Here is a 23,314-nt window from a genome sequence, read left to right as displayed (position 1 = left end):
GCTTTAGGGTCACACCTGCTCACACAAATTAGATGCTATCACAGATGGAAGTAATTAGTGTTCCTCGAGATGGGGAGTCCACAACATCCTGTTTCAGAATAAGGTTATAAGCGAAGACAGCACAACCATGACACCACCTGAATTTATTACCCTTTTAATACTAAAATATGACAAACAGCACTGGCTCCTGAGCTTGGACTTTGCAGGCTGTGTTTCTGCTGTGAAAACTCTGCTAAATGTAAAGACTTGTTCTCCTAAAGAGACAGAAAGAAGATAAACACTCAATAGATATTTTAATCCTGTATCCATGCCTCTCAGTAGCACTTTTTCCTGTGACAGAAAACTTGAGCTACATATGAGAGAAAAAGAAAAAACCCAACAACTTTCTGGCAGAATAAAACCACTTAGAGAGAAGACATTTCTAACATGACACAGAACGAATGGGCAGAAGTCTAAAAGAGAAGAAAAAAGCCTCTTTTCTCTCACAATTCTCTGTCCAAACAGCATTTCAAACATTAAAAGCCTGCCCACATAGCAGAACAAAATGATCAGAAAAGTTTTAAAAGTGCTGCAGTACATCGCTGACTGAGTTTGAGGATGACTCACCTATTAGAAGAGAGTCCCCTGAATGGGATTCCATAATTGGTTTTGACAGGGGAGGTTTTGATCTGTGGGAAGAAGGAAGAAGCATCTCAGAGCAGCTAAGCCTGTTAAACAGTGTGCTTACATCTTTTTTTTTTTTAACATATATATATATATCCATGTGTGTGTGTGTGTCTGTGATAAAGGCAGCCAAGAGAATATCTCTGCCCTCTACTGGAAATGAAAACCTTTGCAAGCTTGTGAAAGTTGCAGCTGACTTTTATACCAAATTACTCCTAACTTTTGAGGTAATCTTCCAAGAAAAGTCCAGGTACTCTGTATGTATCCTCAGTAAGCCTTAATGGATTCATCCAAACAGAACATTCCCACACAGCACCAGTTATCCCACCTCTCTACCTGAACAGGCAAATCTGGGAATTTACTGCTGTCTTCAACAGTAAGAAAAGACTCAATCACCTCTAACCATCAGGAGACTTTCCCTGCCCCAGAACAAGGTCTGCTTGGCTCCCTAGAGCTTCCACACACCACCTCCTCCAGTTTGGAACAGGGGCTGCACAGCCACGTGTAGGAACCTGCCTGCAAAATGAACCCTTATTCTACACAGAATCCCGGAATGGGTTGGGTTGGAAGGACCCTAAAGCCCATCCAGTCCCACCCATGACACGTTCCACCAGCTCAGGTTGCTCCAAGCCCCGTCCAGCCTGGCCTTGGACACTCCCAGGGATGGGGCAGCCACAGCTCTGGACAGCCTGTCAGTGCCTCACACCCTCACCACCCTCACACCTCAGAGCACGAAATGCTTCTCAGCAGAGAGCTGAAACAATGACACTGACTCACATTCAGTCTCACACAGATAAACACGGGCCTCAGACTTACTTGATATTGTGTATTTTTCTTGCAACGATCATCGGAAAATCCACTTCAAAATATTTTCTAGGGAGAAGATTTTCATCCTGGGAATTGGAGGAAGACACCAGAATCAGGGACGCTCAAGTTTCACACTCAAGAGAATATATAACCTCAAGTCCTGAACAGTTCTGGTTCAGCTTACACTGGCATTTCTAACAATGGTGTAACAGTGTCCTACAGCTTAAAACAACCTAAAACCCAACAAAACCCAGTTCACAGACAATAGAATGTTCTCTAGGCTTTAACGAAATTATTTAAAGTTTTATGTTATCACAGAATCCCAGAATAGTTGGGGTTGGAAGGGACCTCTGGAGATTATCCAGTCCAACCTCCCTGGGCACTGGATGACATTCAAGGTCCCTTCCCACCCAAGCCAGTCTAGGATTCTGTGATTTACATACATAAACTCACATTTCTATAGTTCATTCAGAAACGTGTACACAGAGCCTGTACAATCCTGTGCTTTGCTACACCATTCCTGTTTTATTAGAGGATAGAATAGGGGAATCTAAAGGTCGAAAGAGAACAGAAAATGCGGCATTCCTGCTCTTCCTGGAAGTCCACTAGAGGTCAGCTTGGTGTCACACACTTGTGGGGAACAGCCAGGGCAACCCACAGCCCCTCCTGAGCTCTGAGCTTTAAAGGCACCTGGACTGACTCAGCTGAGGCAGAGCAGCCAGGACAGTGGGATCCTGGGGGACATGGGAAGAGTGTGGCCAGTGGGTCAGGGAGCGACCCTGCCCCTCTGCTCGGCCCAGTGAGGCACATCTGAAGTGCCGTGCCCACATCTGGGCTCCAAGAAGGACAAAGAGCTCCTGGAGAGGGTCCACCCCCAAAGGTGTGGGGTCTCCTCTGATGAGGAGAGACTGCAGGAGCTGGGCCTGGTTAGCGTGGAGAAGAGAAGGCTGAGAGGGGATCCCATCAATCCATACAAATGTCTCCAAGGGGGGTCAGAGGATGGTGCCAGACTCTGCTCAGTGGTGCCAGTGACAGGACGAGGAGCGATGGTCATAAAATAAAACACGAGTTCCACCTCAGCAGGAGGAAAACTTCTCTCCCTGGAGGGTGGCAGAGCACTGGAACAGCTGCCCAGGGGGGTTGTGGAATCTCCCTCTCTGGAGACATTCCAGCCCCAGCTGGACAGTCCCTGTGTCACCTGCTGCAGGTGACCCTGCCTGGGCAGGGGGTTGGACTGGATGATGCCCAGAGCTCTTCCAACCCCTACTCTGGGATTCTGTGACAGCCTAGGCAGTCCAAACCTCCCCAGGGATCTCAGTCCTCAGCCAGGCCTGTCCCCCCTGCTCTCCTCACCTTCAGTCTCCAGAACAGGGTGTCCATGCCAGCCCCAAGATTAACAATTTGACAGTTGCATTCTGTCCTCTTTAGAAACGCTTTAATCAGATAACTGACTCCGTGAACACGAGCATAATAACCTGTTAACACACACAAGAGCTTGGGATTAATTATTATTTTTATGTAATGCTCAATGTTTAACACTCATGAAGAATTTCAGGCAGCCTGTTTGAAAAGTGGTGTTTCTCAGGAAGAGTAATGCCCTCTTTTTAAGATATCTAGGGGTTTTGGTTTTATTTTTTAATTACTAACAAAATTCTGAGGCACTGATAAAACAGAATTCATTGGGTAAATAGAAGTTTTAGTAAGTTTCACCTCAAACAGAGCAAAATAATTCTGGCTGGTGTCCACACTTGCAGAGACCAGAGCTGACATACCCAGCTGTCCTGGGCCAAAGAAACATTTCTTTGATTGTTTTGAGGAGATTTCTGCACACTGAGACACGTCCCATTGAGAACACAGAAAGCAAAGGATGAGAGCTTTGATTTACAGGAAGGAATTATTTCTGTGAAGAAAACTTGTCTCACTCTTTCCTGTATTCCCTACCCCCCTAACAGCCAGTGCACAGGGGTTTTGTCCGCCTCAAGGCCAGCTCAGTGTCTCCATCCCCATTCCAACTTGCCTCTATTGATCTCAGGTGCTTTTCTTTCCTTGGCTTGTCTCACAAAATACTGGATGTAAGGGTCCTTCCAGTAGCCAACACTGACAGCAAACCTGTCCAGGAGTGGGGAAAAGAATGAAAGGATTAGGAAAGAAGGCCACCAAGGGTACATCTTGGTGTACTCTAAAAGATACAGAGGCTGGTAAGATGCCTCTGCCCTGGGTGTGCACATGCAGACATAGACTAAAAATCTTCTTCACGAGTGGAACCATTTCAATTAAGAGATTATATAAAGTTTAGTTAGAAAATCTGGCTGCTGCCATACCAAAGAAGCAACTTTTTAATGGGCTCTGCACTAGTGGATGAAAGTCTGTGAGCAAAGACCCGATCCCCAGATATTTCCTCCTGGAGGACCCAGCAGGGGAATGTGTCTCCAGGTCCTCAGACACACGCAAATCAGGCTTTCCTTCTACTCCTTGTTATGCCACGAGCTGTTTGCACTTCTTGCAGAGCTTAAACACAGTCCTTTAACACAGACAAGTGTCACTCTGTTCTGAGTGAGACTCGCCGGTTTTACAACTGGCTCAAAAAGGAAAACTCTTAAACCAAACTCAACCACCCAACAACCTCCTGCTGCAAAAACCAAGCGGGCAGAACAAACAGCCAGCGACAACACGAGCTAAATTCACGCCCAGGCACAAGAGGGCAACGAACTCATCCCCTCGCCGCGCCCGTCCCGGAGCGGGTGAAGAAAGGAGCCTGAAATACATCGAGACAGTTTATCCCAGAGACATCCCCCACAGCTGGAGTTTCTGGCCCCAGTATCGGGTGCTGGCTGCCCTGGTACGCTGCGTTATCAGCGAGCTCTGAGCCCACCCCGGGCAGGGGTTCAGAGAGGGACCAGGGGCGTGCTCGGGGCACCCGCGGCCCTCACACGGGGAGTTCATCTCCGCACCCCTCGTGGCCAGCTCTGCTCTCCCGGGGCACCGGGACGGGGCTGTTCCCGCTCCCCTCCAGCGCCGCTCGGCGGGAGCCGCCCGTGCTCCCTGCTCCGCTCCCCGCCCCAGCAGCGCCCTGCGCGGCCCGGGGACGGAGCGGCGGTGCCCGTGCCGCCCGCCCTGGCCAGTACCGTTTGCAGACAGACGCGTCCTCGCAGGTGCCGCGAACCGCCTCGTCCGCCTCGTCGGGGCCGCCGGCGGCCGCCATGGAGCGCGCGGGGCCCGGCCGCTGCCACCGCCCCCGCGGCCCGCCCCCCGCCGCCGCTCATTGGGCCGCCTCCGCCGGAGCTCGGCAGCGATTGGTCCGCGGGCTCGTCCGTCCCCACGCCGCCCAATGAGAGCGAGCGGGTAGAAGCACCCCGCCCGGGAAGTGGCGGGTACCGCAAGGCATGCCGGGAGCTGTAGTCCCGGAGGTGCTCGGCGGTACCGGCGCGAGGCTGGGGCTGTCCCGGGACGGGCACCCCAAGCAGTGAGCCCGGCCCGGCCCAGCCCAGCCCAGCCTAGCCTAGCCTAACCCGGTCCGCAGGGGGAGCAGGGCCCGGGGCTCCCGAGAGAGCGCCGCAGGCACCGCCACAGCGGAGAGAGGCTGCCCCATCCGGGCCGCGGGCGGGACATCCGGGCGGCGGGCGGGGCCGGTGAGGCGCGGCGGGCGGGGCCGGAACGGGCCGTGCGGGCGGCGCTGGGGCGGCGGCGGCAGCGGCGGGGCCGGGGCAGCCCGGGGGAGCAGCGGCGCCGGGGGAGCCCCGGCAGCGGCCGCCGCCATGAAGAAGCAGTTCAACCGCATGAAGCAGCTCGCCAACCAGACCGTGGGCAGGTGCGGGCCGGGCCGGGCCGGGGGGCTCCGCTCTGGGCTGGGGGCAGCGGGGCGGGGGGCCGCGGCCGCCAGGGGGTGAAGCAGCGACGGGTCGCGCTGCCCTGGGCGGGGGGTCCGTCCGTTGCCATGGTCCGTCGGTCAGTCGGTCGGTCGGTCCCCGCCGGCCCCGGGCGCTCCCCCTGCCCTGCCCGCGGGTCACACCAGACCTGGCTCTCTCGGGGGGGCCAGCAGAGCCCTGGGGGTCCCCGAGGCCCCACAGGGCCATTTGCATCGGGCTCTTCCTGTCTGGGGTTTGGCGACTTTCGTTTCCTTTCTCTCCTCGTTAATTCTGAGATGTTCCGTCTGTTTCTTGCTGTTTCTCACATTTAAGAGATGCTCAGGGAGTGCCTCCCCCAGGACTTAATTTTAACAGAAGTGACAGTACCCTGTAGGTACAGTTGTCACCAGTTTCCAGCTGTTGGAGTCTGGGCAGGATCTCGTTGTGTGGAAGTAAATCTGTGCCCAGACACGTGAGCTGAACGTGCAGATATCATCGCACTGGGTTTCTAGTAGAAGTCAATATTTTCCCCTAGAAACTCATCTCTCCTTTTAGTAAAGATTTAATCTGAAAGCTTGCACCTATACTAGAAGTATAAACTGGAAGCCTGTACTGATACACAGAGTATAAACTCATTTATTATCTGAGTATATTTTGGTGGCATCCTCTCCAATAATTTCCCTTTAACAGGGTGTTTGTTTTCCTCGGGGCCCACACAAACCAGGGCAGGTGTGTCAGCTCATAAAGCCCAAGGAGTAAATTTTTAATAGGTTTGTTTTGCTAGGAAAAGGGAACAACTTCCCAGCCAACCTCTGTCCTCTCATTCCATAGCACCTTGTTGGAGGGATTATTGGCATTCCCTGTTTGCATGTGTCAGCCCCACAGCTCCAAATCCCAAGTGGAATTTCGAGTAATCTGGGCTGTACTGAGTAGGATAAACAGCTGCTTTGAGCTTGCAGGGGAAAATCCCGCTGAACTGTGGAGCAGTGTTTGGAGCGGGGTGTGGGGCGAGGTTGGGCAGTGACCTTTGGCCATGGGCAGGTGAGGGCAGTGGCACCCTGGGGTGCTCAGGGTGTGGTGTCTGGGCAGGTTCTTGCTCACACAGCTGTGCCAGCGAGTCTGAGGTGCCCTGGCAGTCTGGGCATGCAGGATGGGGGGTTCCTGGTTTCATTAAAACGCAGACAATGCTGTCACTGTTCTTCGTTTTGAACTTTTTCTAAATGATGCCGAGTCATGTGTTTTTATGAGCTCGATATTAATTAATTGTGAATATTTCATATTACTCACCTCCTTACATTTCATGTACTAGGCAAGCATTCCTGTAGTCATTGGGGTTCTTGTTTCCTTTCCCAGAGTCAAACCATGTAGTGGGGACAAATTTTAACTGGTTTCACTTGCAAGTATCAGGGCTGAGGCTTTCAAATTTGGTTTGAGAGGCACTGCAGGGCTCATGGAAGGCATTCAGTGGGATCTTGCAGGCAATATTATGTGTTATATTGAGTTGGTTAAGTCATTTATTAGCTTTTTATGCTGGGACAGGGTGAGGGGACAAGCCCTGCATAGAAGGAGCCTCTAGTTCTGTAAGTGCTTGAGGAGGGGATGGCTCACTGTTTCCAGACCCTGGACACCCTTGGGGGGTCCTGTAGAGCAATAAGCTGCTCCACAGGAGGAGCAGTTTGGGATCTGTGCTGAGGGGTCATGTCCCCCCTCCCTGGGACATCCCCCTGGGTGTCACCTGCTGCTCCTGGGCTCATCTCTGACTGTTGTGTTTCCTGGTGGTGTGTTTGGAAGGGGTGTCTCCTCCTGCTTTGCTTTCCCCCACTCAGAGGTGTTTTCCTCACAAGTGGGGTGTGTGGAGAGCAGACACTTCCCCGTGGGGTCAGCAGAGCTCGGCCGTACCTGGGTTTGTTCCCTTTAATGAAGGGCTGTTGGAAATACATCAGGGTTGAAGGGAGGAATGACACTGCCCTTCTCCCAGCCCGCTTTCCAAGGCTGGCATCCTTGGCCTTGGATCCCAAATGTGTGATTTGGGATCAGGGAAGTAACACCTTAGTGTAGAAAAGATGGGCAAGAGCTCCATCAGAGCCAAGGAATGGCATTTGTGGGAAGCCTGTGAGTCCGTGGATAGGATTATATGGAGTTGTGAAATACATGTAGGAAACTAATTAAAGAGGGGATTAGCTGAGTGGAACGGGATTCCACAATAATTAATAGATGTGTTAAATATTTGGCTGCAATTGTCTCGTGGATGTGGTTGGCTGCCTTGAGACAAGCGTTCAGTCTGCTGTTGAGGACTTCATATTTTATGTATCTGCCAGATTTGCTGTCAGTGCTGCTGAGGGGAACAGCTCAAGCTCTGGGAAACCCAGAAAGTAAAATATCAGTCGCTGTCGGAGCGTGGGCCAGGTGACTGAGACAGAACCTGTCACTGGAGGCGGCATCACAATTTTCTGAGGGCAGTCTTAGCTGGAGCAGTGACTGAATCTTGGCATGTTGGTGCTCATGCTATTGGGAAGGCTCTCTAACCCAGCCAGGATAATTCCCAAAAAGCAGGGCTGTGGCATGCAGGTGAGCAGAGGCAGGGCTTGCCAGGGAATCATTAGTTCCACACGAGCTCAGTTAATGCATGGGAATAAAGTGGCACCTTGCCCATGACAGGCACACAGCTGATCACCCAGAGGAGCCAGCTCAGAGCTGGCTTCCTCTTGAGCTACATCCCAAATCCAGCTGGAAACAGCTTGGAAGTTTTTAGATAGGCTTAAAAAATAGACTGGGGAGGGAGTGGAGAAGAAAGGAATAACCTTAATTCTGAACTTGATGAATTTCAGGTGGTCTGTGGTTCCTTGGAGGCCACGTGCTGGGGTTGCTTTTAATGGGATTTGTGTACTAATTTCTCTGAACCTCCCTCTCCTGTGAGGACCACAGCTCATACCCACTGAGAACAGTGGTGTGTGCAGGCTTACCCTGGGAAATGGGAGTTGTGGACTGTGTTTTAGTACGTGCTGTCTCACAGATCTGGGGAGGGGAGGTTCTCCCTGGTGTTTGTACCTGTCCTTGGGATGCTTCCTGAGCAGATCCTCACTCCAGCAGAGCAGCTGAGTGTTAGGCTCAGAAATTAAAGTAATTATGTGATGTATGATGTCAGCAAGGTAATTCTTCAGATATCTGTGAGTGCTTGTCTTAGCTTTCATCCCCTTTTGTAAATTACAAAGGTGACAGATTTGATTAGAAGCTCAGGAATATTCTCCTTTATAGCTGCAGTCATCCCTAATGAAAATAAACCTTCAGAGCTATTGTCATCAAAGCTTTGCACCGATACACTAATAAGCATTTGAAGTACATAGCTGAGTAATTTCTGTGAGGAATGAGCCCACAGAGGGGTCTGGATCGTGCTGTTTGCTCACAGAGCTCAGGCTGGTAATTAATGGCATTTCAGGCTGTGACAGTCTCACACCAGTTGGGTGTCCCCCTGGGGACCAGCTGCTGCTGTTGTTGCCATCAGGTTCTTTTTCCACCTTTTATGTGCAGTCACCAGCGTACCATTCAGATTAAAATGATTCCAGACAACTGGTGTGGGAGGTTTGGGTCTGGTGAAGTCACCCAAGATCAGACAGGTGGATATTCTTACTGCCTTTACTGGGAGAGATACTCGATCTGCCCCGAGGCTCTTGCAGTAATTTAAACCAGGGACAGGCAGCTCTGAGTAATTAGAAATCTGGAAGAGACCACGAGCTGCCTCAGAAAGCTCTGGGTTTATGCAAGAAGATGACTTACCATCCCTTCTGTGCTCGTTTCCCACTGTTCAAATACAACCCCTTGTGTACAAATAGGTTTTTCCAGGGCCTGTACTCCTGGCATTACTGTGACTCACACACTACATGGCTTTTAATAGCTCATGTCCCGCAGAAAAGTTTCTGTGCTGAACTATATTTAGTGTTTCTTCAAGCCACTTGGCAATGTGTAAGTCTTGAGCTGGAACTGCAGTAGTTGTAACATAATTATTACATTAAAGCAAGTGATGTTACGATGCCTGTTATTGGAATATTGTACAGGAGGAGCTGCCTCTGTCTATCTGTACAGGGAAAACCTGCTGGAAAGCAGTAACTTCTAGTAATGCTTTATGGAAAAGGGGAATGGTCCAAATTATTCCTTTTTTTTTTTCCTGCTGAAGCATTATCTGTTGATTCTAGTCTTTCTCAGGAGCGTTCCGTGAAGTATTACTCAAGGAAATTCTTTTACTTCTTCATTTTTTGTTGTCAGTGCTTTGAAAGTTGCTTTTTCGAAGCATCCAGGGTAGTAAAACAAGAACTGCACTCATCTCTATTAAGTCCAAAATACTTTCATCAATATGACATTAACCCTACAGTGCCATTTATTATCAAAGAAGTTCTTCTTTAATGTTTTTCTAGTTCTTGTGTGGAAAAAAAAAAAAAAAAAGGAACATGACCCCAGTGTTTGAAAATTTCTGGCTCACCCAAACATCCTTTAGAAGAAGTTAAATTTGCTAAGTGTTATTTACTTACAGTGCTTGTTGTCTTTGGCAAAAATATTTGAAAAAGGGGTAAACAGCACTGAAATATGAAATCTTTATGGCCAGGGCAGAGTCTGCTTTGTGCTTGGGCTTTAGGCTGGCATTTGTCTCCATCTGAGCGCTCGTGAAAAGAAAAATCTCATTTCAGTGTTTAGAATCGTTATCTTAAGCATTTCCTGTTTATCTCCAAATGAAGTTCCAGGTCTCCTTAATTAGAAAATTGCATGAGATCTCCGTGGCTGGCAGCTGAATCGGGTGAGGGGTTCAGAGTGCCCGGAGGATTGAATGAGGGAGGTGTGTTCTGAGCAGGGCAGCTTTGGGGCTGCAGGGGAGTCAAGGGGCTGTGGGTGCCAGAGCACTGGGATGACAGCCCAGGAATCCCTGTCCAGAGGAACTCTCAGGGAGTGTTGGACACCCAGCTGCAAAGGCTCAGTGCCCCCAGGCTCCTGTGGGCTCTGCAGAGGCCCAAAACTTGGCAAAGGGGGGGTTTCCATCCCAGAGGGAGCAAGGAAAGAGCTCAGCTACCCCATCAACACAGCTCAGCCTCAGCAGGGTCAACAAAACCTCTCGGTATCGGCGTATTTATCTGTTTCCTGCACCCTTTGGGGAGCTCTGACACAATGTAATGGGTTGTGCAGCTCAGGAATTGGGTTTTTTTACCAGGACAAACTGCCAATTATAGAAAAACACGCAGCTATTATGTGTTCAGTTTGGGGCTGCTGCTGGTGGGGAAACTTGGCGCTGGCTGGGATGCTTGGGACTTCATTATCACAGTCACAAACAATATCAATCACAGATTACATAAATAATACCGTAAATATAAATATATAGATACAGATTGGGCCCAGGCTATGGTGCAGATTGAATTTGGGGAGGGAGGTGGGGTGTCTGTTAATCCCATTGATTAATGTCCCTTTCAAAGCAGATTGCTGAAGCCAAAGGAAAATTCACCTGACTTTGCCTAAGGTGGGGGCTTTGGAGAGACTTCCTTCAGTTGTTGTGTCTTGGTGGAGAGTTGGGAGCTGGGTAGACCTGTGAGTCTGAACTGCTGCTCCTGGTGAGCAGCTGCATTGCTGTGCTGGAAGCCCTGGTAGGTGAGAGGTTCTGGCTGTGAACAGAAAACAAAGCACCGTGTTCTGGCCTAATTTTGGTGTTCCCTCTAAGTTTTGTGAAGGCAATCAGTTTATTAGGATCTCCTCATTCCTCACAGACCGAGATGATCTTGTGTTTAAAGTCCAGGTCATTAAGAATCCTGAAGATTGGAAACATAAGAAATTATGTTGTGGTTTTAAGAAACTTCTTTCTCTGCAGGACTTGTACCCTTACAAGGGCAGCAACAGGTTTTGAATCAGTGAGTAAGGATCTGCTCAGCCCTCAGTTTTAAAGCCTCCTCACTTGTGATCTGCTTCCAGACCACATGAAAACCTGGGAATGTCTTGCCTGGGCTGCCTCTGCCTTGCCCATGTCCAGGAGTGGTGAGGTGGGAAGGGTGTGGGGCTCAGGTATCCCGTGGGTGGCATTTCCCACGTGTGTCCTCACAGACCCAGCTCTGAACAAGCACCAGGTCTTCCCAATATCCCATCTGACCCTGCCCTCTGGCAGTGGGAAGCCATTCCCCCTTGTCCAAAGTCCCTCTCCATGTTTCTTATTGGCCCCCTCAGGTCCTGGAAGGCCACAATTGGATCCCTCTGGAGCCTTCTCTTCAGAGAAGACTAAACAACAAACTGAATTTTGTTGACTTGAAGATACCTTAATAAAATGTTGTGAATTCCAGGGAACCAGATAAAGCCTGTTGGTCAGAAGAAAAAAGTTATGTAATAACTTTGTGTCCGACTTGTGTGTGAGGTGCTGAGTGGGCAGGGGGTAAAATACTTGAGATTTTTGTGGCAGAAAAAGAAATTAAAAGATTCCAAACTCAGGGATTTGGGAAATATTAATTGTCCGTTTGCTTGCATGTCCTCTTCTCCTTTGGCTCTGTTTGTGCTGCTGCTTGATGAAGCAGATGAGAGAACTGATAAAATATTCCCACACAGACACCGTGGGATCTGTTCTGGCTGGATCAGCTTGGCCTTCCTATTTTGCTGGGGGGTCAGGACAGCATGACAGGGATAAAGGGAGAGTCTGTCTCAGGAAAGCACCATCTCACACTGCCTGAAAACGATGAATGCAGCATCACTTTGCTGTGCAGGTGTTTGTCAGGGGGGTTCAGGAGGTTTTGAGGGTCCAGGGCAGCAGGAAGGGTCGTGCCAGCCCTGGCACGCTGAGCCTGTGCCACAGCACGTAACCAGAGCCAGAGTCACCATTCCCGGCCAGCCAGGGAAGCACAGGGAGCTGGAAGGGTAGGAAGGGATTGTCCAGGGGGGTGAGGTGTGTCCAGCATGGAGGGTTTGGTATTTGGCATACCAGCAGAATAGGGGAGGTGAAAATCCACCTGAGTGTGCTTTAGCAGCAGCTGCTCAGCTGAAGGCTCGGGAGGTGCCTTTTTTCCCTCCTGGTACTTATTCATATAAACAAAATAATCCTCATCTCTGGGGATGAAGCTGTGATTCCTTGATTCTAACTTGATCTGATGATGGATCTTCAGAACAAATAATTTTAATATCAGGTTATGCCCCCAGTCAGAATCTCGAAATAGTAATGATATGATCAGCTAGAATAGCTAGAAGTGATGTAACAGGCTGTTTCAGCCTGATGCTGTAATGGGATACACTTGGAATTGATGGAAGCAAATGTATTTCTAAGACACTTGCAGGGTATTTTTAGGTAACGATCGTGGAGCTGTGGCCAGAGCTGCTTTTCAGAGGTCATTAAATTAGCAATTTGTAGCAATGATGAAATGCCAAATAAACAGGATCTTTTTAGGATGGGGTGAAATAACAAGTGTCTTAGTGTGTAAGATGTGTTTTCTAATATTGTGGACAGTTTCCAAAAAGAAAGGGGTTATAATTTAAATAACATAGCTCATTTTTTGGACATATTAGGAGAACCTCAAGCTTTAAAACATCTTGTGGCCTTGAGCCTGACTTGAGGCAGCAGTTGGCCATGGCACAGCTCTGACCTGAAACCTGTGGGAGTTTAATTAAACACCAATTAAACTGGGGAAGGAAGTCTGATTTCAGTCATTCAGAGCTGAGTGCCTTCACAGCAGTTGGTGGTGACATAGGGAGGGATTTTAACAGATCGCTGTGCTCGATTCCCTTGTTTTTCAGGGCTGCTGGATTGTTACAGGTACCAGTCTTGAAGGCTTAATTGGGTCTTTGCTGACACTGTCATGCCTCAAGCAGCCCTGGGTGTCTGGACAAGGAGAAATAGGGAACTTGGAGGTCTCGTTTTTAGCTGCAGTGTTGCTTTATTGACCGGATTAGATCATTTGAATTAGATATTTCATCAGGAACTGCACAGAAGGACAAGAAGTAATGGGTTCTAGCTGAAAGAAGGGAAATTTAGGTTGGATATACAGAAGAAATCCTCCCCTGGGAGGGTGGGCAGGCCCTGGCACAGGTTGCCCAGAGAAGCTGTGGCTGCCCCTGGATCCCTGGAAGTGTCCAAGGCCAGGCTGGACAGGGCTTGGAGCAACCTGGGCTGGTGGGAGGTGTCCCTGCCTGTGGCAGGGAGGCGAAACAGGATGAGCTTAAGGTTCCTTCCAACCCAAACCCCTGTGTGATTCCATGATTTTGGTTTAAATTTATTCCTTAGCCACCAAATAGCCCGAGAAGCGTTGAGTTAGTAGTTGCTATTCCGTGGCTGATCAGGAGGATAGTGGAGCTAATCGTGTGTCTTCTGCTTAGCCAGTGCTGCCTCTCACCAGGAAACGACTCCCTGAGCCTGGGCCAGCTGGGTGAGGTCACAAATGCTTCTCTCAGTGAGGTGGAGCCTTTTTTCCCTGACAGGGATTGTTTTCTGGTGAAGTTAATTGCATTGCAGTGTGACAGGAACATCCTGGAGTGACTGCAGCAGAGTGAATCAAAGAGCCAAGGGGTCTGCAGGCACTGAGTGTGAGAAGGAACAATAAAGAAGTTTTTTTCCTTCTGCCTTGCAAGTTGTCCTGTGCTCGAGATAGCTGCACTGAGATTTTTGTATGCATAACCTCCCTGGCTGTTTCTCAAGATCCCAATGACATTTCCAGAGTGAAAATGAAAATTAATAAAGGGAAGAGTGGTAACTTGTACAGCTGAGTGTGGCACAGACAAGGCAGGGCAGTGCTGGGAGCTCTCAATTCTGTTGTACACACAGGTCCACACATCCTGGGTGACACAGTTTTAAGGCTACAAAAAGCTACTCCAGCCAGTGACAGGAAAATGACGTTCAAAGCTCAGCCCTTTCTTAGAAGATAAATTGTCCCCTGGGCAAGTTTCAAAGTCACAGCTAGGACATGGCTGTGGAAAGTACAGCAGTTGTTCAAATTCAGACTTTTGGCATCTATAATTTAATTAAAAAGCAATTGTTAGGAAATGTCAATCCCCTCGTTAAAAGTTATGTTTTCTGTAGAAAATGGAGCTGGAAGGGTGGTGTTTTCACACGGAAAAATCAGCGTGTGAGCTGAACTTGCGGCTCGTGCTTGGGCCGAGCGTTCAGCTGGTCTGCCCTGCTGCAAGGGGATTTAACACGCAGATTAAGTGTTCTGAGCTGCTGGTTTTTATACGAATGGAACAGCAGGATAAAGTAATCCTGGTTTTGTAACAGCAGGTCCGAGCGTGTGTTGAAGTGCAGGATAATAACCGTCGATTAGCGCGAGGCTCCCGTTTCCTGCTCCGAAATCCAGGACTGAGTTAACTTTCGGTTTCGTGCTGGAACTGCACGGAGCCTCGTGGCAGGGTGGGAATGGCAGGCTGTGCGTGTTGGACACGTCGGTGTGCTCTTGTGTTTGCTGTGTCCAAGCAACACAAAAACAGGCAGCTGTGTGCAGGCCGCGGGCCCGCCAGGGCTGAGTCGGCTCACGCGCGGGGCACGCCGGGCTCGGTCACTCCTGCCTTCCTGCCGGTGAAACATAATCAAGGGCTCAGCCATTAATTGTTAATCATGGCCCCGCTCAGGAAATCAGTGCAGAGGCTCTGTTGTGAAATCATGGGCATAGGGAATAATCCCTGGTTTGTCACTAGCCTGGGAGCTGATATGATGTAACTTCAGGTCCCTGAATTCTCTTACAGTCTTTTTACTGTTGTTTCAAAGCACCCAGCTCCTTTTTGCAGCCTAACTTTCTATTCCTGCTTCGTTGTTCTGCCTTTTCTGCATTTCCTTGTTTTGCTTCTTGTGCTGATTCAGTTTAGTTCCTTTACCAAGGCTTTCTCTTGCCAGTTCTGTGAATCCCCAAACTTTTAGAGACCTGTCAGGGCAGTTCATTAAATAAGAGCAGCATTACCTTTGGTGAAATGGTAATTTCTGCACTTTTTAACTCTCATGCAAGGTAACAACATGTGGCTGAAATCCTTGAATCCCAGAATGGTTTGGGTTGGGAGGGACCTTAAAGCTCATCCAGTCTCACCCCTGCCATGGGCAGGGACACCTTCCACCAGCCCAGGTTGCTCCAAGCTCCGTCCAGCCTGGCCTTGGACACTTCCAGGGATCCAGGGGCAGCCACAGCTTCTCTGGGCAACCTGAGCCAGGGCCTCCCCACCCTGACAGGGGAGAATTTCTTCCTAATACCTAACCTATTCCTACCCTCTGTCAAATTGAAACCATTCCCCTGGTCCTGTCAAAGTGCAAAAAACCAAACAAATGTGCAAAAGACAGCCACGTTTTTTTTAACAGTTCAGTGAATTTTGTTCATTCTTGTAGTGCATATTTTTCCTATTCAGACGTGTCTGTGCTGTAAAAAGTTTGTCTGTGCAAAAGGCAGTGCTGCTTCTTGAAGTCTTTTCCAGGGATTGGCAATGCAGGACTTCTGGGTAAAGAAATCATAAAGTTTAAAAATGTCTTGAGTTGGTGGTGGCAATCCACCTGTTTTATGGCTAAAGTGGAAAGTAAGGTTCTGTTTGGCAGTTCAGGAGACGTTTCATGGTGTTTTGATGGGGTTTTTTATTCTCAGCAGTGGAGGAGTTCTCATGTCAGCAGGTGGTTTCCAAGGGGACTGGATTTGCTTAAATGTAAAAGCTGCCAAAGCCACGTGTAGAGGATCCATGAGCAGTCCTGTTATCCAGAACCATCAGCTGCTGCCTTGGCTCTGGACAGCCCTACACCTGCATCAGCCTCTGCAGCACTGCCTGGATTTCTGCCCAGCCCTGATTCTTGAGCTGCCCTTCCACTTGTTCCTCCTCCTTTGTGCTTTGCATCTTTGGTTTCTGACTGGAAAATGGGTTTTATTCCAAGCAGGTGAGTGTTGAGCCAGCTCAGTTTGAGCTGCTCTCTAGTGGGGCTGCTCATGCTGGGCCTGGGAGATGGAGCAGGAGGAGGAAGGACACAACCACTTCTGTCAGCAGCTCTGCCAGCTGATGTCACCTCGTGGTAATGGAATGTTGGCCCCAGGGTGCAGTTTTACGATCAGTTTAAGCTGATTTTAAGTAGCTGCTGTTGCTGAAAGGGACAGATTTCCCCTGTTCCTGCCCAGCCTGTGTTGATCCCACCTCCCCTGCCCTCGGGCTGGCCGAGGAGAGGGCCAAGACAACAGGGAACCAGTTTCTTGTATTGCATGTGCTTCCAGTGGGACCTGCTGCTGATGCAGGAGAGGCGTGTGAGGACCTGCACCTGAAGGTTGGGGAAGGACTGCTGCAGGCAGGGCTCCTCAGAGGAGGAGCTGTAGGGCATTGTGTGAGGGGGAATGCAACATTTGCTCCTCACCATGGGTTTGATGTGGTGGTGACTGGAGCTGGCCCAAGGGTGGCTGTGAAGGGACAAGGTGGGCAGCCCAGGATGATTTAAGGCTGCAGGATGATTTAAAGCTGCAGGATGATTTATGGCTGCTGCTGCCCCAGTTAAACTTCACTGTTTCCCCTCCAGCTGTGCCCTGAGTGCTGCCAGAGCACAAAGCGACCTGGGAACCCCCGTTCTGGCAGCACCCGTGGTTGTCTTGGCACACAGGGGTTGTAAAATTGCACCTGAGGTTGAGGAATAATTCAGTAATTACTTAAGTTGCTTTCTGCTCGACTGTGTCCTCTTTCAAAATTGTACCCAGCTAATTTTAGATGAAATGATTTTGCACAGGTAAAAAGTTGTTGCCTGCTTGTAAGGGAAAGACCTGGTGTGAAAATAAATTCTGTAATGTAAATAAATACTGGGCAGTTCAATATTAAAACCAGTTACTTACCAGGACATGGTGTGGGGGTCTCTATATGCATTTTTAAAATAAATATTAATTATTTATATTAATAAATGACATGTTTGGAAATTTCAAGTTCTGTAGTAGAGTATAACACGAGAAATGTTTATTGTAATACTTAAGGGGTTAAAGCAAGGCATAGGAAATACACTATGATAGGATAAGCTTAGAAAGTTCCCAGGGTAGCTTAGCTTTGTCTCAGGTTCTTTAGGGTTTGTTATCACTAATTTATGACAGCTTGTCATAGGAGTTTTTACTCTGGGGAACAGAACACAAGACCACTGCTGGATTTCATCCTGCCTGGATTTGAGCAGTTAGAATGTTAATCCCCTGCAGCAGCACTTTGCCTCTCCTTCAGAAGTTAGTAATACTTTCACAAATCAAATGTACTTTTTTAAAGAAGCCCCGTTGTTATATTGGCCTGACAGACACTGGGGGGAGAGGTTTGGGGTTTTTCAAAGTCAAAAAGAATAAGAGGAGAGCTTTAATACGACTTTGCCCATGGTATGAAATAGCAGGTTAGCAATCAGGATCTGATTTGCTGGGACAGTATTTCACTGGAAGCACTGAATTGTAAATTTGTATTTATACCCAGAAGTTGACAAGGTATTGGACTGATCAGGCTGCTCTCTGAATCATCACATCCTCCCTCAAACCAAACTTTAAATGTGGTTCTGCATTTAAACCACAATTGTATTTTTGCCATGTAGAAAGTTCAGCTTAAATTCATCTCAAATTTGCAGTGCTGTGGCTGAAAAGTGTCTGCCTAGGTTTGAAACGTAGACTTAACTGTGTGAACAATGTTTTTGTTCAACTGCCCCGTATTTGGTGTAGTTCTCAAGATCTCATATTGGAAGCACTGCCATGTGTGTTTTACAAGCAGGCTGTGCAGGGCCTCACTGCAGAGCCTGTCTCTGTGAGAGTGGCCTGAAAATAGGATTTGGCTTGAGCTGTGCTTGTTCCAAAGAGCTCAATTTACTGCCTCGCTCGCAGAGGAGCCTTGGATCCACCTCACCGAGGCAGGGATTTCAGATGCACTAACATGAACAGCCTGTCATGGGTTTCCCTGCACTGCACAGGAACATTGCAGCTTCCTTCCAGGAGCACTGTCCCCCTAAAGCCTGCTCTGCCTTTCATTAGAGCCAGCAGCTCCATCTGCCCCGTCCGTGGCTGGGATTACAGCAGGAGCAGAGCTGCAGCTCTTACACTGAGTGGCCAAGCACACTTTGGTGGGGAACTCTGGAGAAAATGAAGGAGGAAGATGAAGGAGCAGAAATCTTTATCTGTTTATTGAGGCCTGAACTGCAGTTTTGCAGCCCCGAGGTGTCTGGTGCCTTGGAGGCGATGCCCTGGTTTGTTTAAAGCCACTCTAAAGGACTGGAAGCAGAGAATTTGCAGCTGGTGGGTGAGTTCCAAAACAGCAGCCTTTGATGTGATTCTGAAGCATCTGTTGTCACCAGATTTACAATGAAATCAATTTTAATACTTGTACAGAAGTTTATATTGTTGATTTGGGTAAAAAACGGGGGTAGGAGGCAAACTGAAAGTCATACTGGTGACTGGTTGTGTGTGGTGTTCCCTAAATACTAATACTGAAAGTGGTGACTGTCATCTGACAGTTTTCTCTGAGTTATTTTTAAACATTTTAAAACCACTTCAGAATGTTGATACTTACCCTGGGTTGTGCTGGCTTCCTTTTGAAAATATTAGCACGAGGGCAAGCACAAGGAGCGCGCTAGTGGTCCTGAAACACCTTGGAGCTGTATTTTCTGTGAAGTTTGTCTTGGTGAGGGTAAAAAAAGCAAACCTTTTTGAAGGGCAATTGCCATCTAATGCTGGATTCCTTGTTTTGGAGCAGAGCTGCTGATTCTTGCACTTTTCCTGGCAGCAAGTCCTGCCTATTGTATGTGGAAAGCCAGGCAGGATGTGCTGCCAGCCCCGCGAAGGTGCTCCGAGTGTTACCTCACCGGCGAGCCGAGCTGGTTACTCCTGGTAACAAACACAGGCTTTGTCTGAGGAAGAACCACCCAGCAGGGAAGGCTGGCTTTAGTTCTGTCTCCTGTGTCTAGTGCATGTCTCCTGCTTCCAGTGAAACCTTTCCAGAGTTGGGGATCGGGGACTGGTCGCTGCCCTCCCGTGGCATCACCTCTGCCAGCGCCACCGCCCAGCTGAGCGTGAGTCAAGGTTCTGTTTCCACAGTGACATTTCAACTGAGTCACTTCTTCTGCTGGGAATGGCCAAGTTTTTATGGCTCTTAGGTCAGGTTTGCCCTTGTTCCTTCCTGGTTCGCCTTTCAGGAGTGTGGATTTCATGGAATCCTGGAATGGCCTGGGTTTGAAGGGACCTGAAAGTTCATCCAGTCCCGCCCCCTGCCATGGGCAGGGACACCTTCCATCAGCCCAGGCTGCTCCAAGGCCCATCCAACCTGGCCTTGGACACTTCCAGGGATGGGGCATCCACAGCTTCTCTGGGCAACCTGTGCCAGGCCCTCCCCACCCTCACAGGGGGGAATTCTTTCCCAATATCCCATCTAACCCTGCCCTCTGTCAGTGGGAAGACATTCCCTCTTAACCTGTCACTATGTACCCTTGCAGAAAGTCCCTCTTGCAGTGGTTCTGTAGCTTTGACCTGCCTTGGAGATCAGCCCCTGCATCAGGACTGATGCTCAGGTGATAAGTGGGACCACTGATATCTCAGATATTGTTTAGCTGAAGCTTTGTTTTTTTAAAGTCTCCAGTGGAGGTTTTAGTGGAGCCCCTTCATTTTATACATGGAAATGTAAATTCTTTCCCCATGGAAGATAAACACTGTTATCTCAGGAATTCCCATCTGCTGTTTCCAGATGTGGCCTGAAAATGTGAAGGAGCTGCAAAATGACCAAGTGAGGGGACCAGTTTTAAACCCATGGGGTGGGAGCTGTTCTGCCCACCCTGCTCAGGGCTGAGCCAGGCCTTGAGCTGCAGCAGAGCATGGCATGCTGGGCTGGGCTTTGGGCTGGGCCAGAAGGAAGGGAAAATAAAAAGAATTATACCATAGAATACTGAGAGGCTGACTGGGGGCACATGCAATACATTTTTAAAATATCACAGCAGTCTAAGTTATTGTAATTAACATGTCTAGAATAAAATAAAGAGAATCTTTCCTCTGTAAAACCCAATGGTTTTTATTTGGAGTGAGTTAAGGCAACTGTTCTGGCCATGCCATCCCCAGGCAAGAAATGGCACCAGGTTTGATGTTCCATATCATATTTCATGTCAGCACTTGCTGTCTTGAAAAGAAGATTTGCTTGCAGAAAGCAGAGTTTGGTTCCAGAGGACAGTTTCTCGATGTGGTGGTAGCACAGAGTGCAGAGCCAGCTCTGCTCAGGGGCCTGGCTGTCTCTGAGGAACCTGCTGTTCACGTGCTCCGAGCCTGCCCTGCCCTTTGGTACCTTCCAAGAGCTGTGGCAGGGATGCTGTTTGCCTCAAGGGTGAGCTTGGGGAGCTGGTTTGGCTGAAAAGCAGCTGTTTCTGTCACATTATTCCAGTTATTATATCCCAGCTGAACCAGTGGTTGTATCCATGCAGGAGAGGAACAGTGAAGACAGAAGGAGCGGCTCGTGGAGCTCTGCACAGTGGGCAGGACTGTGTGAAAAGCAGTTTAAAAGTGCTGGTTTTAAGGAATTCAGTAGTTTTATCCTCTTTATTCATTAATGGGGTGATTATAAGCATAACAGAAGGATTGTTCACTCTTGTTTTTGCAGTCAGCCTTTTAAAATGTGCTGCTGACTTTTACTTAAGACCCTGGTACCAGTTGATTCATGTCAAGGTTCTGGTGTTGGAGCAGAGAAGCTTCAGTTCTCAGAAACCTCCTTTCCCAGGGGCCCAGCTCTGTTCTGCTGCAGTGGATCACGGCCAGCCTGGCAGATATTTTGGATGTAGGCAGCTGAGGGCCCGGGTGCTGCTGCTGTGGTAGTTTGGGATGTGTGCCCGGTCCGGCATTCCCAGACTGCTGCTCGTGCTGTGCTCTGTCCCATCTGCCAACACCACCTCTGGGAACGCCACCTCTGTCACCAGAGGTGTTGGAGGCTCTGGGCTGGCCAGGTCCTGGTTTTCCTGTGGATCCTGCCCTCCAGAGGCACAGGGACAGCTGATGACCGTCCCGGTCCCGGCATGCTGGGGCCCGGGAGGGGCTGGGGCAGGGCATGCTTTCCCCATTAGTAATGGCTTGGAGGGACCTCATTTTGCAACCCAGAATTAACTGTTTGGGCTTTGTGGAGCTCAGCTCTGGGAATGTAAACAGCCCTGGCTGGAGGCTGGGCTTCAGAGGCTCAGCTTGGGTTGGGCTGGGCTGTGCTCAGGGTGTCTCCTGGGGGAAGCTCCAGTGGAGGGTCTCCAGGCTGGTGGTCAGAAACCAGTGCTGCTGGGCTCGGGAGAGCCCTTGGGAACACTCTGCTGCTCAGTCTTGCAGTTCTCAGTTCTTGGTTCTAGAAGGATTTCTTCATCGCTTCCATTAGATAAGATGCAAGTAAGCCCTATCGGGGGCTGAGGACAGAAGTTTGGTGGTGAAATTGTTTTTTTTCTAGAAGTCTGCTGATTCCCTGGTTAACCAGCAGAAGTAATTAGCATCCCACAAAGCTGCAGTTGGGTGTAAACTTTAAACTGGTCTTACCTGTAATTCCGAGGGTGGCAGATCCCTTTGATGGTTTGCTGCTTCCCCTGCCCAGAGAGGAGATGGGCCGTGCTGCTATCACAGGGTTGCATTTTCTCCTTCATGGTTGTGATCACTGAAAAACAATATTATTTAGTGGCTCTCTCTTGGCTTCCTCATTAAAGGTGGAATGTGGGCCTGCAGGAAGGGTGAGGTCTTCCCTCGCTGCACTTCCGAGCCTGACATCATCATCAGTGGCTGTTCTGATCCGCCCGGGCTGGCCACGCTCCTGCTGCCACCCAGGGCTGGGAGAGCATCCCTGATTCCAAGGGCATCCAGCTTGTCCAGCTGGGATTTTAGAGCCTTGACAAACCGGTTCAGTGTACAAACAGTGCTAAAGAGAAATATATAAAATCATTTTGCACTTCACATAACGATCCATAGTCTGTGGGTAGCCAGATTTAAAATGGGAACAAAGTTTTGCTAGCACAGTGCTGTGAGCTGTCATTGCTTTTCATTCCAGTGGACATAATTTCCTAGGAAAAAGGGAGGGAAGGAGAAATCTATTCATGATTCTAAAGTTGTATGGAAGCTCTGTTCTGTGTGATGGGTTTTTCATTAATACTGCAGCTAAAACCATTCTGTAACTTTACAGTAGTCTAATGAAAGGTTCTGTACAAAACGCGTTGTGTGATTCCCACGAGTGAATTTCCAAAATCTTGTAGTCATTTACCCACTGTTGCAGGATGGGAGGAGTCCCTGGAGCTGTCAGTGAAGGGCTGTTGCTGTGGCATCAGCAGCTCTGTGGGTTAAGGATGTGCACGTACCCAGCTCTGAGGGCTCGGGAGCTTCTTAGAAGTTGTTTTGAATTGCACCACCCAGAGTGGCTGTTTAATTTCCCAAACTGCTGGTTGGGTTCAGGCTGGGCCTTCTCATCTGTCAGATCTTGGCTCTGTGGTGCCTGTTCTGGAGCACGTCAGGGTAAGTGTGTCAGCACCGGGGGGAACGACCTCCTGGGACGCCTCTAATCTGCCTTTCCCTGGCTGGGACAGGGCAGAGGGAGCTTCAGCTGTGCAGTGGGGATGGACAAACCTGTTGCTTTCTTTTCCTAAACAGATCTCTAGGCAAAAGAAGGAAACTGAGGCCTGGACATGGGAGATTCACAGAATGGTTTGGGTTGGAAGGGACCTAAAGCTCATCTTGTTCCACCCCCTGCCATGGGCAGGGACACCTTCCACTAGACCAGGTCACTCCAAACCCGGTCCAACCTGGCCTTCCAACCCAAACCATTCCATGATTCTCCTATCACACCAGTTAGCTGACATGTGCAGTAGTTGCCACTTAAGGTGAGATCAAAATCTGTTTAAGAATGTGCTGCTGTAACTGGGCTGTCCTTACAGCCTAGTGCTGCCATGTAATTTCTGATTCATTTTTCAGGGCTAAAAAAATAAAAATAAATAATTACTCTCTAACAGGATGTAATTTTCATCAGACAAAATACTTCTATTTGGGTGAGAGAAAAGTTTATCAGTCTGGTCTGTGTTTTCCTCGACAATTAAATATTCAAGTGCTGTCAGAGTATTTCAG

The 23,314-nt window shown here is 49.0% G+C and overlaps 2 protein-coding genes across 4 annotated transcripts in view; one reads left to right on the top strand and one right to left on the bottom strand.

The window, feature by feature from the left end:
- The window catches only part of LCMT1 (leucine carboxyl methyltransferase 1), an 18,472-nt gene extending 13,774 nt beyond the window's left edge, over nt 1–4,698 (bottom strand). For both annotated transcript variants that reach the window (XR_003572726.1, XM_027897270.1), the window contains exons 1-5: nt 4,596–4,698; nt 3,488–3,579; nt 2,824–2,945; nt 1,480–1,556; nt 607–668 (exon numbers count right to left, since the gene is read on the bottom strand). Coding sequence is in view for 1 of the 2 variants with exons in the window: in XM_027897270.1 (XP_027753071.1) it covers nt 607–668; nt 1,480–1,556; nt 2,824–2,945; nt 3,488–3,579; nt 4,596–4,672 (430 nt within the window). In the remaining variant the exon portion in view is untranslated. The remainder of the gene's footprint in view (nt 1–606; nt 669–1,479; nt 1,557–2,823; nt 2,946–3,487; nt 3,580–4,595) is intronic.
- A 478-nt stretch (nt 4,699–5,176) lies between these two features.
- ARHGAP17 (Rho GTPase activating protein 17) overlaps nt 5,177–23,314 on the top strand; it is a 40,363-nt gene continuing 22,225 nt past the window's right edge. For both annotated transcript variants that reach the window (XM_027897248.1, XM_027897250.1), the window contains exon 1: nt 5,177–5,278. In XM_027897248.1, coding sequence (XP_027753049.1) covers nt 5,226–5,278 — 53 coding nt within the window. In that variant the 5' untranslated portion in view covers nt 5,177–5,225. The remainder of the gene's footprint in view (nt 5,279–23,314) is intronic.

This window comes from Empidonax traillii, unplaced genomic scaffold (assembly GCF_003031625.1).
Source record: "Empidonax traillii isolate 1590-97213 ecotype Southwest subspecies unplaced genomic scaffold, ASM303162v1 scaffold534:size827195, whole genome shotgun sequence".
In the NCBI taxonomy this organism is placed as follows: Eukaryota; Metazoa; Chordata; class Aves; order Passeriformes; family Tyrannidae; genus Empidonax; species Empidonax traillii.
Note: the sequence above shows the minus strand (reverse complement) of the source record. Positions and strands in the feature narration are given on the sequence as shown.